At 43.5% G+C, this 19,174-nt stretch overlaps 1 protein-coding gene across 1 annotated transcript in view; it reads left to right on the top strand.

Annotated features, from left to right (window-relative positions):
- Positions 1–19,174, top strand: part of LOC135201156 (general transcription factor 3C polypeptide 1-like) — a gene marked incomplete in the record, with an annotated part of 923,347 nt that overhangs the window by 584,650 nt on the left and 319,523 nt on the right. The window contains 1 exon segment of the mRNA XM_064230032.1: positions 11,549–11,806. Coding sequence (XP_064086102.1) covers positions 11,549–11,806 — 258 coding nt within the window.

Raw genomic sequence — 19,174 nt, forward strand, 5'->3', positions numbered from 1 at the left:
ACCACTACCAGACTCTCCAAGCGTCTCTTGTGCCATCTTCAAGAAGGAGCCATTTTCATTCACTATAGGGAAAAACATAACAGGAGACCAGAAAGAGCTGAGCTTATAAAGAACATAGAAATTATTGACCATGCACCGGACCGAAAACGCCTACGTTATCTTGAAGCATTACACATAGAGAAAAAACCGACTATCAACACGGTAAAAGAAACAGAGTTTCTTCCCACCATCATAAGAAGAAATGGCGCAAGAAACCAACCGACTACGTATACCGCCACAAGAGAGAGAGAGAGAGAGAGAGAGAGATTGAGGGGGGAGAGACAGAGACAGAGAGAGAGAGAGAGAGAGAGAGAAAGAGAAAGAGAGAGAGAGGAGCAAACAGAGAGAGAAAGAGAGAGAGAGGAGCAGGCAGAGAGAGAAAGAGAGAGTGAGAAGGAGCGAACGAGAAAGAGAGAGAGAGAGAGAGAGGAACTTGCAGAAAGAGAAAGAGAGAGAGCAAGAGAGAGAGAAAGAGCGGAAGAAGTAGAGAGAGAAAGCGGGAGAGAACGAGCGGAAGATATATCAACTGTACAGCCTGCCGCCCAAGAGGTGGGTACCCCAACCAACACCCAACCGACGCTAATAACCCCGTCCAAACTACGTAGGTCTGAACGCCTCCGGGGGAGATTTCGTTACCATCCAACGACCAATTAAAATCCGTTCCCACCGACCCGCCCACCGATTGTACACGACCTTGCATGCTATAAATACTTGTAAAACGTATCTTAATTCACTTTACTGTAAACTCTCATAGATGACTGCCTGTGCGCTGTCGACACGTTAGAGGAATAAACCTAAGACAAATGAAAATCTTTACATGTCCTTAGGAAACTTAATACACCAGCTACATGCTGACGAGAAAAAGATAATAAGAAGAATTGAGATGATTCTCTATAAATTAAATGCCGTTGAAACAGCTATTGTATTCAATAATAGAAGTAGTAATAATACGATAACTAATTTCAAAAGAAAATTCTTCCCTTTGTCTTTTTCTGTATCAATTTCCCCACCTCAACTCGAGTGAACTCAAGCTTAACAATCCCATACAATGGTCATCGAATTTAATGGTTTTAAGTAATCTCTCTCTCTCTCTCTCTCTCTCTCTCTCTTACTGAGATGAGATCATTTTCATGGACGTGTATGTAATAAGTTTATCATTAATATTTTCCAATAATAATACTATAAGAACAAAATTCATATCTGAGTATTTTAAATACAATAATCATTCCATTTCTCTCTTTTAAATACTGTAAGGACAATCTCTCTCTCTCTCTCTCTCTCTCTCTCTCTCCACAAGATACTTGTCATACATTTGGTGTTTCTATTTCTTCCTTTTATCTCTCTTGCTCTCAGCAAAAGAATTGATAGACAGACAAACATAATTGCACAGTCCTCTCTTTCTCTCTTCTCTGGAGAAATATATGTATTTATGAGAGGGGGAAAAAGTTGCCTACAGACGTTCATTTCAATCTATTGAAACCTAAGGAGTTATTTCTCTTTCTCTCTCTCTCTCTCTTTCTCTGTCTCTCTCTCTCTCCTCATCATCTCTCTCTCTCTCTCTCTCTTGTATTTTAATGAAAATATACAGTAATTTGTGAATACACAGTGTTGCACATGAAAAAAAGTAAATTAGTGATAATTTTAGAGATACGGCCCTAAGAAAAATTGCAAATTAGTAGTGAAATTTTCCCTGTGGACATGTTTTCAAGAACGTCGTTCCGGCTTACGACGATTTTCGGGTTACAACGCGTCTTAAGAACGGAACCCCGTCGTAACCCGGGACCGCCTGTATATATATACATATATAGTATATATATATATGTGTATAATATATATATTATATATATTATATATATCCTATCTATATTATCATCTATATATATATATATAGTTATATATTCTAGTATAGATATAGATATATTATATATATATAATATATATATGACTCTATATAATATATACATATATATCTATCTCTATTATATATCTATATTATCTAGATATCTTCACATTCCAATCATGTATATATATAATATATAGATATATATTTTGGGGTATTATATATATATATATATATATATATATATTATATAATATATATATATTCATATATATATGTATATATATATATTATATATATATATATATAGTAGATCTATATATATATATATATATATATATATATATAGATATATATATATACTATATATATATATATATATATATAATATATATATATATATATATATATATAGTATATATATATTATATATATATATATATATACTATATATATATATATATATCTATATATTATATATATATATATATATATATATATATATATATATATATATATATATATATATATATATATATATACATATATATAGATATATTATATATATATATATATATATATTATATATATATATATATATATATATATATCATATATATACTATATATATATATATAAGGGATTTTTGACGAAGGAAAAATCTATTCTGGGTGATTGGCTCGTGTCGCCCTGTGAAATATCCTTAAGTTCATTATTTCCTAGGTAAATAATCCTAATATTACCAGAGAAAAAAATAAAACTCAAGAAAAATGTCAGTCAAACTGACTCGCTCACTCTATAAAAGAAGTGTCGGTATGGTAACAGGGGCGAGTGAGATCACTACCACGAGCCATTTACCATTTAGACCTTCCATCACAAAATCCCCCACCTGAGAGAGCTGATACCAAAGAGTGATGCGTCCGCTACTACTACTACTACTGACGCCAAGCGGAGAGCAGCGCCTCTAGTGACCATCCTTTATAAAATGATCATCTTGTCCTGCAGGGTGGGCAAGGAAAAAACAGGGTGGGTTTCATAGGGCGACACGAGCCAATCACCCAGAAATAGATTTTTCCTTCGTCAAAATCCCTTTTCTGGGCTCAGCTCGTGTCGGCCTGTGAAATAGTACCAGAGAAACAGACAAGATGGTAATGAAGGGTCAAAATGAAACAAAAACTGTAAAAAGATTAATATATAATATAAGTGAATCAAAGAACCAATTACACTATATTAACATAAGGTACTTAAAATTAGCTTAAATTAAATAATGGTAAGTACAGAATAGTATAATGGTAACCAAACAATTATATATAAAGATTCACTAAGATTAATTGGTATTTACAAAATATACAAACACATTGTGTTCTACCCTAGCATAAAAATAAGGGTAGAGACACTGAAGCACATTTATATGCATAATGTGTGAGTGCCCCTAGCAAAAAAATAAGGGGCAGTCCACCAATTGAATCCTAGCGGCTAAGGCTAGAGTACCACGAAGAGCATAGCAGTAGGGTGAGGCATGTTGGACAAGGTAGGTAGAAAGGAGGCCTGGATCTTATACTACAACTACTGTGCAGAGTCAGGGGAACCTATGTTTCCCGCTGCTACTGCTGAAAATTTTAATGATTCCAAGGACTTCAGGTAATGACGTTTGAAGACTGTCGGTGATTTCTATCCAGTATACTTCTTAAGATCCTCAAAATTCATATGTTGGAAATAATTAATTGAAGTAGCTACTGCCTTGATATCATGTGCTCTTGGAAATGATTCAGGGTTGGCTTGTGTAATGAAGTAAAGGATCTGTTGTCTAATTCCTTTAACTGATAAGGTGCCACCTTTTTCTCTCATAAAAAGAGGACCTGAGGATCTAGAGGATGTACCGAGATAGAAAGGCTCTTAAAGTTAATACTGGGCAAAGGGAAGGATCTTGCGGAAGTGGGATGACTTTCCAAGGGGCCCACCTTGCAAGAGGATCCTCATTTTTAGCTAAAAAGCTGTGATCCGGAGAAAGTAGACCTTCTCCTGAGGGGAGAAAATCTACATGACCCGAATCCCTGGATAGAGCCGACAGTTCTGAAATTCTGGCCCCTGAGGCCAGACTTGATAAAAATAACGTCTTTCTAAGTAGCATTATAAATGTGCAAGACGAGTTGTCAGTATCTGAGGCTAGTTTGAGGACGTCATTTAAGAACCATGAAACTGAAGTAGGCCTTTGAGAAGGTCTAAGTCTAGCACAGGCTTTGGGTATAGACGTAAAGTAAGATTCTGTTAAGTCTATTTGGAAACCCAACTGAAAGATTTTCTTTAAAGCCGATTTATTAGTAGTAATGGTGCTAGCTGCTAAGCCTTTTTCAAACAAGGATCTGAAAAAGGATATAGCTAAATTAACTGTCATGGTTGTAGTGTCCATTTCCTTCAGGAAGGATGCTAACTTTTTGACAGCCGAGTCATATTGTCTAATAGTTGATTCCCTTTTATCTGATTCCAGAAAAAGGATGTTTTGGGGGTCAATGTTAGCATCTTTTTTAGCCGCAAATTTCATGAAGTCCATAAAGTTAGGGTCTGAAGAATTCCTGAGGAAGCAAACACAGTCCTCATTTGTACTGGTTGCGACAGCTTGGGGTTGGGAATCCGTTGAGGCCGGAGACCCAACTCCAGAAGCAGAGGATACCAGTTGCTCTTTGGCCAGTCTGGAGCAATCAGGGCTACTAGACCTTTGAAAGTCCTCAGTTTGCTCAGAACTTTCAAAAGAAGATTCACTGGAGGAAATACATAGATTCTCTTCCATTGATTCCAGTCTATCGACAGGGCGTCTGTGGCATAAGCCAGAGGGTCCAGGTTGGGGGCCACATAGCAAGGGAGATTGTGGTTCGTCTGTGAGGCGAATAAATCTACTTGGAGACCTGGTACTCTCTGGCATATCCACTGGAACGACCTGTCGTCTTGAGACCATTCTGATTCCAGAGGGACTGACCGGGACAATGCGTCCGCTATAACGTTTCTTACCCCTGCCAAGTGGGTGGCAGAAAGATGCCATTTGTGCTTGTTTGCTAGAGCAAAGATGGCTATCATGACATGATTCACGTGTTTGGATTTGGACCCTCCTCTGTTGATGCAGTGTACTACTACTGCACTGTCCAAAACTAATCTTAGGTGAGACTTCTTTGGGGGGAGGAGTCTCTTTAAGGTAAGAAACACCGCCATTGCTTCCAGCACATTTATGTGGAGCTGGCGGAACTGGGCGGACCAAGTCCCCTGAACTTGCCTGAATTGAGAGTATCCTCCCCAACCGGACAGGGAGGCGTCCGTGTGAATCGTTAACGCCGGAGGAGGATATTGAAGGGGAACTAACTTGGCAAGATTCTTCACTTTTGTCCATGGACGGAGCTGGTTGCGAAGGATTTGTGGAATCACTGACAACTTGTCTCGAGATTTGGCGTTTGCTCTTGAACGCCAAACTCGATTTATATCTTTCAGTCTTGCTTTCAAAAGGATATCCGTCACTGAGGCAAACTGAAGGGAACCTAGGATTCTTTCCTGGTTTCTCCTTGAAGCTTGTTTGTTTTTGAGAAATTGCCTCACTGACTTGGCTATTTCTTTCCTTTTGACCACCAGAATTGACAGATTGTGGGAAGATAAATCCCATTGGGTGCCTAGCCACTGAAAACGAGTCTCCGGAGTGAATCTGGATTTCGTTTTGTTTATCTGGAACCCCAGATGTTCCAGGAATTGAACTACCTTCTTCGTGGCTAAGAGACATTCATCGACAGTTGGTGCCCAGATCAACCAATCGTCGAGGTACGCTACTACCATTATCCCTTGCGATCTCAATGGTTGGACTACTACTACCGCTATTTTCGTGAATACCCTGGGGGCTACATTCAGTCCGAAGGGCATCACTTTGAAAGAGAATGTCTGATTTCCTAGTTTGAAGCCTAGGAATGGATGGAAGTGCCTCGCTATAGGGATATGATAGTATGCGTCTGTAAGATCGATAGAGGTGGTGACGGCCCCATGGGGAAGTAAGGTCCGCACCTGCGAGATGGTGAGCATTTTGAACTTGTCGCAACGAATGAAAGAGTTTAGCTTTGACAAGTCTAAGATTACCCTTCTTTTTGTTGAGCCTTTCTTTGGCACGCTGAACAAGCGCCCTTGAAATTTTAGATGCTTGACTCTCGCAATAGCTCCTTTCTGAAGGAGTTCCTCCGCATAATCTGTCAACTCCTTTGATGGTACCTGATAGAATGATTTGTTTGGTGGGGGATCTTTGATCCAACTCCAACCCAATCCTTTGGACACAATGCTCTGTGCCCATTTGCTGAACCCCCACCTGTGACGGAAGAGGAACAGCCTCCCTCCTACCTTGGGAGCCTCACTGCTGCTGAGCGGGTTGACCTCCGCGCCCTCCTCTGAAGTGCTTGCCTCTTGCAGCTCTTCCTGAACCTCGCTGACGAAAGTGACCTCTCGCCCTGCTTCCCCTAGAGAACCTGTTAAAGGTTGGGAATGCTTGGCTCTCATACATAGAGTTGAAAGCCGGCGAGATGGTGTATGAGGTTGAGGGCTGACTTTGAGGAGATAACAGGAGGATGGGTTGACTCTGCTTTGAAGTCGAGGGCTGCCCCTGTTGAGTAACTGGGACAGCCTGGACGAAGTGTTGCTGCTGCTGCTGCTTCTGGTATGGCTGGAACCTTCTACTAGTCTTCTTCAACTTCTTACCAGAAGCGGGCGGGTTCTCTTGCTTCCTTTTGGATGAGATACCCCATCTGGCTCTAAGGCTCTGGTTAAGCCTTTCAGCCTCGTGATGTACCTCATTCACAGAAGCTTCTGGGAAGAGGTCCGCACCCCACATGCTGGAAGCAAGAAACCTATTAGGTTCGTGCCTAATAGTGGCTTCTTGCAACACATGCTTTCGACAATTCCGTCTGGCCGTGAAAAAGTCGAAAGCATCAGCTTGCACTGACTGAAGCTGAGACTTCGCCAGGATCTTGAAGAGTGGTTCGGTGGCATACGAGAGGGCAGCCATCTCTGTGATGATCAGGGAGTTAAGTGACCTCCCAAATCTAGTATGGGCATCAAATTCTGCCTGAATAAGGCTATCAGGCAGTCTAGGGAGCTTCTCACCGAACTGGTCCATAGCACAGTCTGGCTTCAGCTTCCCCACTGTGAAAGTAGCTGGTAAGTTCTCCCACAGTTCGCCGAACGCAGGGAAGAGCGGGGATGTTGGTTCCGCCTCCCTTAACTGCGGAACGGGTTCGTCCTTAAGAACGGCTTGAAGAGTCGTTTCCACCATCTTTGTCGCAAATGGGAGAGAAGCCTCCTCCTCTGTGGCAAAGATAGTGAAAGGGCTCTTGAAGGCCTGGAGTTTGGTATTCATGCAGTCCCAATCCTCCAGGCACTGATTGATTGTACTGGAGAGTTGAGCAAACATTTGCTCAAATCTCGTACCGAGAGAGCCGACCATCTCTCCCACTTGCTGCAATACTCCTGCTGAGAAGGTGGTGGGATCAAAAGCACTAGATGCTGCCACCCCAACAGGAGTCACCGGAGCGGATCCAGTGGATGCCGGAGAAGGAACTGGCTCGGCCGGAGCTCAGGCCTTCTCCTTAGAAGCCTTGCTTCTTGAACCCTTAGAGTGGGAAGAGCTAGGCTTGGCCTTCACCGCATCGGCGTAGGATGTCGAAGACTTCCGTGCCGAAGAAGACGACGACTTTTTGGAAGTAGTCTTATGAAGGGTCTTCTGCTCTCTTTGTCCCTTCACTTTCGGGGGTACAGAAAGAGCGGGTGAAGGCGAAGGGATCTCAGATCCCGTGAAGCCTTGGAAAGATGAAGAAGAAGGGACAGGAGAAGAAGATCCAGGAGCACTCAAAGGTAACCCTTGAGCGCCCGAAACACCTACCTCGACCAACAAGTCCTCGGCACTTACCGCCATTGGCTCAATATTTAGGTCCAGGTTCGCAACGTCCGGCACCGTTTCCTGCGTCGAGACGGACCCAAACGCCTGCTGCACCTCCTGCTGAATTGAGGCTATGAGTGGGGCTGCCGAGGCAGGGTCGACATATCCCGTCGCCTTTCCTCCGGGGAAGATCTGGATAGCCAACTTCCTATCCAGAATATAAGGCTGTCCCTTGGCGGCGTTCTTACCGAAGCCGCCTACCCAAGCTTTCAAGGTTGCCAAGGCGACTTCCTTCACGGCGGCAGCCTGAAAGAGAAGGCGATTAGAAGCCTCTGATGGCGGAGTTACAGCTTAAAGTAAGTCTTAAAACTAAAGATACACAATTGATTACAAGAAAGTTGTCCAGGAATCTACTTACCCCACCCAAAAGCTGACTCACGAGGTCATAGCAGATAGTGGCATGCCTCATGGTGCCAGACAATCAGCTCGCCGTGGGTAGTGGCGCACGGGGCGTGGGTCCTGCACTCTTCGTGGGCACAGGGGTCGTAGAGTACTGCATTGCAGCCTGGTTCCTGGCAGTTAGTAGCCTGTAAGTGGAGGGATACATGAGTATCGAGATTACACACTTACAGCCTAACATAGACTCCGTTGCATGCCGGAGTATGTAAGTTAGAGTAAAACTAGTCCTCCGCCGCAATACGTGTGGTTAGTAAGGCGGTTTGGTTGGAGTCCGCAGCGTACGCCGGGGACGGGGAAGAAGACCAACCAGGAGTGGTGAGGAGCCCACGGAACCACGACGGAGAACGACGGAGGTAGACAGAAAAATAACACAGTGAAGATGATAAATATATATGTATAAATAAAAACATCAGTAAGGGCATGTATACTTATAGAATAAGACATGCTTTTCTTCCAACTACTAGAGGAGGGCCCGGGTAAGTGAGCAAGCTCTCCTCCGGTAGCGGAAAGGAGATATACTAGGCAAGCTATATAGACCACTGGCAAATTCCTACCCCGCCCGCTGGCGGAGCCAGAAACAACCAATAACCGAAGGGGCCCCCGGCTAGTGAGCAGGGGCTCTGTCCGTCATGGTAGGGGCAGGATATGGTAGAGGGAGAGCAGACGGGAACACCGGGGTGGTCGCGGCGGGCGAGAGAGAGAGGGGTGGCCAACCCCCCAAACTCCCACTCATCGGGTACCCCGGTCCCCGAGACAAAAGTGGTCACCCAGGCCCCCAGCTGGTATGGGACTACTCCGGCCCCCTCAGAGGGAGAGGGAGGAAGGCTACAGTGGTTGTCATAACAACCGAGGAGGCCCGACCAGACCCCTCCCTACCACGTGGAAGGGAGGGAAGGGAGAGGGTAAGGCGCCTAATGGGACACGTGATCGGTGGTGGACCAGGACGCGGTAGCAACACAACCACAAGAGGGGCCACGTGAACCCAACTGTACCAACACAAGGTACAAGGCGCCCGAGCTAGCCTAACACACTAAATAGCACTGATAAATAATAAATATAAATACATCGTAAAAGAATAGAAGGGACACTTGAGTAGGAGAGAAAGAAGCCCAGGAGGAGGCGAACTGATCCGAAGAACAGTCGACTACTCGGAGCCAGCAGTAGCCGATGAAGAGCAAGAGCTGGGATGCTGGGCGGGAGAAAAACAGTATAGCCCTAAATACCAAACTAAGAGATAATAGGTAATAAGGTATGGGCTGTGTACCCTAATTCTAAAATACAATGTAACAAGAAGATGAACGTAAAATAAGAGCCCATAAGGATAAGATGTCCCAGTATGGGAGACTGGGAAATCTTAACAACACGAGGCGGCTCATGGCCGCCACGAGTCAACCATGTGACCGTATATGACCTAAAAAACGGAAAATACTGGTCCCTGGAAGACCAAAATACGAAAATTAGACTTATCGGGCACTTAACTTAGCCGAAGCGATAGCAGCACGTTCCATCGTAGAGAAATAAATCCAGAAAAGCGAAAACAACACAAGGGACGAAAATCACAACTGGCGTAGTTGAGCTAATTATAAAGGATGGTCACTAGAGGCGCTGCTCTCCGCTTGGCGTCAGTAGTAGTAGTAGTAGCGGACGCATCACTCTTTGGTATCAGCTCTCTCAGGTGGGGGATTTTGTGATGGAAGGTCTAAATGGTAAATGGCTCGTGGTAGTGATCTCACACGCCCCTGTTACCATACCGACACTTCTTTTATAGAGTGAGCGAGTCAGTTTGACTGACATTTTTCTTGATTTTATTTTTTCTCTGGTAATATTAGGATTATTTACCTAGAAATAATGAACTTAAGGATATTTCACAGGCTGACACGAGCTGAGCCAGAAAATATATATATATATATATATATATATATATATATATATCATATATATATATATATATATATATATATATATATATATATATATATATTATATATATATATAATATATAATATCTATTTATATATATATATATATATATATATATATATATATATATATATATATATATATATATATATATATTATATATATCATACATATATATAAATTGTAATTTGATGTCCAGTTGTGCCTAGATAGTTTAAAGCCTTATAATGTGTATTCAGATACAGTAGTTTTGTTATTACTACATATGTCATACATGTTAGATATCTGTAAATTTTTGTGTTTAGTTTTTTGTAAAATTTTAAATTTTGTATTAAAATCCTGCTAGAGAATGTTGAAATTTCAGTTTATAATATGATATATTTCAATATTTTGAGTTAAGATTTATTATTAAAATTCCATTCACGTTAATAAAGAACTAATACAAGCCATCCCCGGTTATCAGCAGTCTCAGTATTAGCGATCCAGTTTTATGGCATTTGTCCAACAACGACGATAAATGAATTTTTGGTGCTAATGTGCACCAATCCTTCTTTATCAGCAGCGCTTAACCTCAGTTATCGGTGCCGATAACTGGGTATCGTTGCTAATATTGCTGTTTTTGGTTATCAGTGATTCTTGGTTATCGTCACGCTGCTGGAAATGGAACCCCTGCTGATAACTGGGGGCTGCCTCTACATATTAATGTGTTGAAAGTAAGTTACTGGAATTATATAATCACTTTTATTGAAACAAGCCACATTTTATTTGTAGTAGTAACTAAAATAACTCAAAATGTTTGCATTTCCTTCATCGACCTAATCTAAAAGTGCCAAGCCTACTCTAGGTCCTGGTGGGACAATTTTTTTGGAAAAAGCTGGAGACTTGAGATGTTAATAGTTTTTCAGCTTTTGAAATATCTGCTGAGTCATATGAATTGGTGGATTTTGCTTCCATTTCTAGTATATCTGCAGAAATACATTTGCTTTGTAGTAGGACTTGTTAATACCCTTGTTTATTTAATATTTTATTTTAACATTGTGCTTTCTTGTGGTGCCTATGTGCAGTCTTATAGCGGACGACAAATATTTGTGTGCAAGAATGTACATATAGTGAAAAAATTAAGATGATTTTGATAATGGATATAGTAGTATATGCCATAAAGCATGACCATCCAAAAAATGTAAAGTACCTTTTACATTGCATTGACCATTAAATATAGCTTGCACAGAAAAATACATTTGTTTTTCTGAGTTTAAAACATTTTTCTTTTTATTTAATGAAACATTTGTTTTCTTTATGTTTAGCTGGAAAAGCAGTCATATCAGAAAAACAACTGTGATTTCAAATAGTTATTTAATTTTGCATTTACAAATGTTAGGTACTTTTTTATTTTTCAGGGTCCTCGGCTACCAAGAAACAAAAAGAATATTGAAAACATATATGCCAACATGTTCCAGTCATTGATGCAAAGATTAGTGATTAAGTTTGGGTCTAGTGAGTCCAGACAGTGTCCAGATTTGCCTGATACAATAGAGGAGTTTGAGGAACGTTTTAGGATCATTGTTGCTTCTCCATCTCTTCGTAGCAAACTTAGATGCAGAGAAGTCCAATCTGTTGCTGACATTGATTTTTATGTAGTCAATGCTCTGATATATGTAAGTGTTGATGCTCAGTTTTGTTGCAGTATCTTTAATTATACTTCTATGACATAAGACTTTATGGACAAATTGTGAATATTTGCTTTTGGGTGCTAATTTTTTAAAATGAAGAGTAGATTTGTGAAACTTGCAAGGTATGCTCTTCCTGCATTATGTATTAGTCTAATTCTGTAAGCAGTATTGTAATCATTGGGATGAATCTTACGTACTGTTAAAGTTATCTTATATCTTCATGCTGTTAGGTGCAATCAGCATTCAAAATAAACAAGAATAATGCTTGACTGACCCAGTTGGACTTTCTGTACTCACCTGTTTCCCACCAGGTGGCATTGGAATGTTTATGTTCTTATAACAATTCTTTATGCTGTGTCCTTTTATCTCACATTGTGAATCAGCTGTAACAGTTTTGCATTTCTGGGCTTGACCTGTGTCGGCCTGTGAAATGGTTCCTTTGATACTATTTCTGAGGAATAAATATTGCTATTCATCCTAGAGAAAAAAGAAACAATATAATGCCAAGAAGTGTCGGTATAGTAAGGAGCGAGTGGAATCACCACCAGAGGTCCCTTGCCATTTAGCTTCTTCCTTCGACAAAACCCCGAACTACGGAGGAGCCGTGCTACAGCTCCCGGTCTACTACTACCGTGAGCGCCTCCGACGCCTGAGACGTCATTCCTTTCGATAGCACGCGTTACAACCAGACGTTAGAATTTTTCTGTGCTGTGTTTCGCTCGATTTTGGATTATCTTTTGGATTATCCTTTATTTTCAAGATGTCTTCAGCTTCTGCTTTTAAGTTAAGTACTGTTTGGGGTTACTGATCTCATTTTATGATGATCTTCATGTTTTATACATATTCGGAGCCTTATCGGCCGGTATGCCCCTCGACCGCTTGGCGGTACGGGTTCTCTCTTTCGGTCTTCCATACCGTTAGGGATTTCCCCCCTTTTTTTTCTCAGTACTTTAGATATGGTTACTTATACATAGTCTCTATATCTTTTATGCAGTTAGTTTTTTAGTTAGGCCTCCACGGGGCACGCTCCGACCGCACGTTTCGGACCTTAGTCTAGCTACGCCTTACATTGTTAGGAGTTTTATCAGTCACGATTTTGAGAGTCATATCATCTTAATTATTCTGATGTTCTCTCTTTCCTTCTCTAGTTCCTGATTACCATTAATAATATTATAGGTACTAGGTTGGCTAACATACACCATGCTTCGGTATGGCGATTAGCTTCCCTGTTATCATTTATTTTACCGTTAAGTTAGGCTTTCATACCCCAATTGTCGATTGGTGATTAGCCTGCCCCCCGTTTTCTTGAACTAGAGGTTAGATTAAGCTAACATACCCCTTTCTTCGGATCGGCGATTAGCTTAATTTTCTGTTTGCTTAGCTTCGTGTTCCCCGTGTTAGCCTAGCTTTAAGATATCGCTTTAATTTTATTTGATTTATTATTATAAGTAATCCTATATATATCAGTGATTTTGATGTTGTTCCGACGGTTCTTCCCCACCTCGTGTCTTTCACCTGGCTGGGAAGACCACCGGTTGATCGCGGTGAGCCACCCGGTTACGGGGTCCCCCTCCCGTCCCCCCATTCCCCCCCCTCTATACATTGCCATCCACGTCGATGGGTGATGACTCGTTTCTCACAGCTAGCGTCCGAGTCTGCATGAGAGGGGGTGACTCACGGGACTGGTGGGGATCTCCCCTCCCCTACTGGTATTCTCACTCGTCATGTGCCTCGGGGGCTCGGGACCTCCTCCCCCCTTCTTCTCCGTCCTTAACTGGCCGCTCAGGGGGAGGGCTCCCCTGACCCCACGTTCTTCCCTACCCTTTCCCCCTCAGTTCAGTCCGGCAGGTGTCTATCGCCGCTACCGAACATAGAGAGGGGGGAGGGAACCACTGGGTTTCCTATCCACTTAGGATAGTTCACACGAGCACTTACTGATATAATGGGTTTTTATTTTGTTTTATTTAATGTTTAGAATCTTTTGCGTTACTCCGGGGGGTTTTTTATTTCCGCCTCTTGTACTATCCCTTGCTTCGTTAGAAGTTTGACATTGCTCAACTTCCAATATTAATTAAACTCCGGGCCCTACGGAGTCTCTTTTTAATCATATACAAGTGAGCTTAGGCGGAGGCGGAGACTTTCTTCCCCCCTCGTAACTTTTCTACGTAATATTCATACGTAGATCTCTATCCGTCGGTCCTACTCCTGCACCCACGGATATTTTGCATATTATACCACCGGAGGTTGTCTGGTACTCATGTATCCTTTGACTTACAGATGTTGTGCCAGGAGATTGGGTGCAATGCCATCCTCCAAGACCCGTGCGGCCATATAGTATGCCGTTCTCATGCAGGATGTGCAGTGAAAGTGGAGGATTTTATCGTTTGGCATCATGAAGCTTGCCAAACCTGCTACTTGCTAGTAGGAGATGCCTCACTAGTAGTAAGTTTCTTAGCACTTTTTTCATTCATTCATCACCTGGAATACTTGTTATTATATTATACCTCTCACATATGAGACACATTCATATAATCTCAACACAACAGACATTCCTCCCCTATCCTCTCCCTAACTCTAGACCCTTTTTTACAGGGTTCTGATGAAGAAAAGAAGAAAGCTTTGTCGACTCTCAAAGCTTGGGTAGGGGGTTTTGGCCGGAATTCGAAGGGCCGCCCCTACATTCTTACCCAGGATATGGCGGACCTAGTATTCCCAGGAGCCAAGAAAGGATCAGTGGTGGACCCGATAGCGGCCACCCCTTTGCTGGCCGACCTTCAAGTCATGATCTCCCTTCAGGAGGGGGATATCCCAGAGGACGTTGCAAAAGACGTTGCGGCAATGAACCTCGACGTCGAACCCATGGCTATTGACTCCATGGGTACAGGTAAGGGTGTAGTAGGGGCAGCTTCTGTGGGTTCTCAGGTTCCTTTCCAGAATTCCCTTTCTGCATCACCTTCTACTGATCCTTCTACTTCCACTTCTTTCCGGGGTTTCACTGAAGAGCAGCGGTCTGTCCGTCCTAAGGCTACTTCAGTGATCCCCAAGGCTAAGATGACTGAGGAGAAACTTAAAAAGTCTCTCCCCAAGAAATCGGTCATCCTGACAGACACTGTAACTCCGGCTCACCACCCCGGATCAGTTAGGTCAAGGGAGGCCTCTTCCTCTGTGTCGAGGTCCCCCAAACATAGATCACGTAAGGATCGGGCTCAAGTCCCTCTTTTTGATCCCGAATCCTTTTCGGCTAATATTCTGGAGCAGGTGGGAGTGATTGTAGGGGCCTTGGTTGACAACAAGGTCGGCTCGGTGCTCTCCCTGCTCTCCAGTTCTGTTACGTCTTCCGGCCAGTCGATCCAATCGCTGGCGGAACGGCTGGCCGCTCAGGAGAATGCCATCGCCGGGATTCAAACCTCGATCGCGGCAGGTTCCCCTCTATCTGTGCCACCTTCTCCTCTTCCAATGCCAGATTCCAGCCAACTGCCGGAATTCAAGGCGGCCAACCCTTGGAGGATCGCTTCATATGCCCCGTTTGTCAACGGAATGTTGACAATCGAAGGCATAGGAACTCGAAGGCGTGAGGACTTCGAGTTCCACCCCAGAGACCTTCAACCACCATTCATTGGCTACGTCCGACTAACGGAAGCAGCGATGATGAGAGAGGACAAGGTTCCCAAGGAAACAGTGATCCTTCCGAGGGAACAGGCACAGCAGACTCTAATGAGAAGTCTGGAGGAATGGGGGTGTGAAAACACCCGCATCACAGCCTTTAGGAGTCCTTTCACCATTTTTACTGCGGTGGAAGGGACTCCGCTACCACTGACCCTTAAGGTAGTGGAAGCAACCTTTCAGGCCGCCCTGAAAGACGAGCCCCTGCTTCAACTACGAGAGACGGAACCCACCTCTCTCTTAGTCCCAGGCTCCGAGACGTACTTCGAGGGGGCAGTTCCTACTTTCTCAGTAGGAAAACTAAAGGCGGACTGTGCCACCTCTCTCTTTAGTGAGAGACTCCCCAGGTTGTCGGACTCCCTCATCCAGATGGAGTACGACGCCCGGACTAGGCTCGCGAGATCCCTTTCCTCCATGACTATGGCGGAGATGACGGCTCTTGTATACCAACAAGAGCCGTTATTTAAAGTTTTAGCTAAAGGTCTGCTGCACACCATGCAGTGTGACCTTTACGACTTCCTCATAGCCAGGAGAAATTGTAGGAAGCATGTTTTGGCGGAAGCTACTATCCGCCATGAACCTAATAAACTGATTGCTTCCTCAATTTGGGGAACGGACCTCTTTCCAGCACCAGTAGTAGCAGAAGTCCTTCATGAGGCTTCTAAGGTTAACCAGTGCCTCAAAGTCAGGTGGGGACTGGTAGCAAAGCGGAGGCAGGAATCTTCTGGTCCTAACCCAAGGAACAAGAAGAAACCAAGGAAGTTCTCTCCCTTCCAGCCTTCTCAGCAAACGTTGGTTCAGGCGCAGTCCCAGCACCACATTAGGGCAACCTTCCATGTCGGAAGGGGGTCAACAACAATACCTTGTTCTGACCCCTCAGTCCCAGCAATCTCAACCCTCTACTTCCTTTGCTGTCTCGCCAGCCTACAATTCCAACTATGAAAGCCAGAACTTTCAGGCTTTCAATAGGTTTGCGAGAGGCAGCAGAGCAAGAGGTGCCTCTCGATTCAGAGGATCCGGCAGGGCTGCTAACAGAGGAAGAGGTTTCCGAGGAGCAAGAGGTGGCCGCCCCTCGGCAAACCAGCAGTGAGAGTCCCAAGGTAGGAGGGAGGCTGTACCTCTTCCGCCAGCGGTGGGGGTTCAGCCCTTGGGTTCAAAGTATAGTAACAAAAGGACTAGGTTGGAGTTGGCTAGAGGCCCCTCCTCCAACCAACAGATTCTATCGAGCACCAACAACGGAATTGGTAGAGTATACCGAAGACCTCCTTCTCAAAGGAGTAGTCTCAAGAGTCAACAATTTTTTTTTTTTTTTTAAAATTTCAAGGACGCTTGTTCAGCGTGCCAAAGAAAGACTCTGTAAACCGAAGAATCATCTTAGACTTGTCCCATCTGAACTTATTCATTCATTGTGACAAGTTCAGGATGCTGACCGTTTCGCAGGTACGGACCTTACTTCCCCGTTGGGCTGTCACAACCTCTATAGATCTTACAGATGCCTATTATCATGTTCCCATAGCCAGACACTTCCGTCCATTCCTAGGCTTCAAACTAGGCAACAGATCCTACTCCTTCAAGGTAATGCCATTCGGGCTCAACATAGCCCCCAGGATCTTCACCAAATTGGCGGAAGCAGTAGTGCAAGAGCTAAGGAAACAGGGAATAATGTTAGTGGCTTATCTGGACGATTGGCTTATTTGGGCAAAGAACCCCAAAGAATGCTAAGAAGCAACGGTCAGAGTGATCAAATTCCTAGAACATTTAGGTTTTCAAATAAACAAAACCAAGTCCAGACTAACACCGGAATCTCGATTCCAGTGGTTAGGCCTTCAGTGGGACTTTCAATCGCACACTCTATCAATTCCGTCGTTGAAAAGGGAAGAAATTGCAAGAGCTACAAAACAATTTCTCAAACGACAACAAACATCCAGGAGGTGCCAGGAGAGGATCCTGGGCTCACTCCAGTTTGCATCAGTCACAGACGTTCTGCTCAGAGCCAAACTCAAAGATATAAACAGAGTATGGCGCTCAAGAGCGAATTGCAGATCACGGGACAAACTAGCCTCTATCCCAGCGATCTTACGGAAACGTCTCCGTCCCTGGACGGAGACAAAGAATCTTTCAAAAGCAATTCCTCTACAGTTTCCCCCTCCATCATTAGTGATCCACACAGACGCCTCACTAACAGGGTGGGGAGGATACTCCCAGTACGAAAAACCAGCTACATATCAATGTACTGGAGGCCATGGCAGTATTCCTCACACTGAAACGGCTTCGTCCGCCCAAGAACTCACATTTCAAATTAGTTCTGGACAGTGCAGTAGTAGTACACTGCATCAACAGGGGCGGATCCAAGTCAAGCCACTTGAACCATGTCATGATAGCCATCTTTTCTCTGGCAAACAAAAACAAATGGCACCTGTCAGCCACTCACCTGGCAGGAGTCAAGAACGTAGTAGCAGACGCTGTATCGCGCTCCGCTCCGTTGGAATCGGAGTGGACACTGGACAGGAGTTCATTCAATTGGATCAGTCTACAAGTCCCCGGACTCCAAGTAGACCTCTTCGCCACGGAGTCAAACCACAAACTCCCTTGTTATGTGGCACCCAACCTCAATCCTCTAGCATACGCTACGGATGCAATGATCCTCGATTGGAACGAATGGAAGAATATTTACCTCTTCCCTCCGGTGAACCTTCTCATGAAAGTTTTAGACAAACTCAGGACATTCAAAGGCCAAGTAGCTCTAGTAGCTCCCAACTGGCCCAAGAGCAATTGGTTCCCTCTACTCCTAGAGTTGAGACTCCGACCTCTACGGATTCCCAACCCCAAACTAACCCAGTTAGTGCAAACTCAGACTGTGTCCGCTTCCTCAAGAATTCAGAAAACCCTAACTTTATGGATTTTCTGAAATTCGCAGCCATGAGGAATGCAGAAAATTTGATCCCCAGAATATCTCATTCTTGGAATCAGATAAAAGAGAATCTACTCTCCGGCAATATGATTCAACTGTCAAGAAACTAGCAGAGTTCCTTAAGTTGTCAAATTCTCAAGTCATGACAACGAACCTAGCCATAACTTTCTTCAGATCATTGTTTGAGAAAGGCTTAGCAGCAAGCACTATCACTACGACCAAATCAGCTCTTAAAAAGATCTTCCAATTTGGTTTTAGCATAGACCTTACGGATTCGTACTTTACGTCCATACCAAAAGCTTGTGCTAGATTAAGACCATCAACGAGACCTAAATCAGTCTCTTGGTTCCTAAATGATGTCCTCAAACTGGCCTCGGACATTAACAATGACTCTTGCAATTATATATCCCTCCTGAGGAAAACCCTATTCTTATTAAGTTTAGCCTCCGGAGCTAGAATATCAGAACTGTCAGCTTTATCAAGAGAACCAGGCCACATTGAGTTCCTCCCCTCAGGGGAAGTCCTCTTATCCCCAGATCGCCATTTTCTAGCCAAAAATGAAGACCCACAGGACAGATGGTCCTCGTGGAAAATCCTACCACTACCTCAAGACATTTCCCTTTGTCCTGTCAACTCATTAAGAGCCTACCTAAGCAGAACAACTCTGAAATCTTCAGGCCCATTGTTTCATTTAGGGAATGGAAGGTGGTACATTATCCCTAAAAGGGATCAGGCAACAAATTTTATACTTCATTAAACAGGCCAATCCAGAGTCCTTT

Source organism: Macrobrachium nipponense, chromosome 28, assembly GCF_015104395.2.
Source record: "Macrobrachium nipponense isolate FS-2020 chromosome 28, ASM1510439v2, whole genome shotgun sequence".
Taxonomy (NCBI): Eukaryota; Metazoa; Arthropoda; class Malacostraca; order Decapoda; family Palaemonidae; genus Macrobrachium; species Macrobrachium nipponense.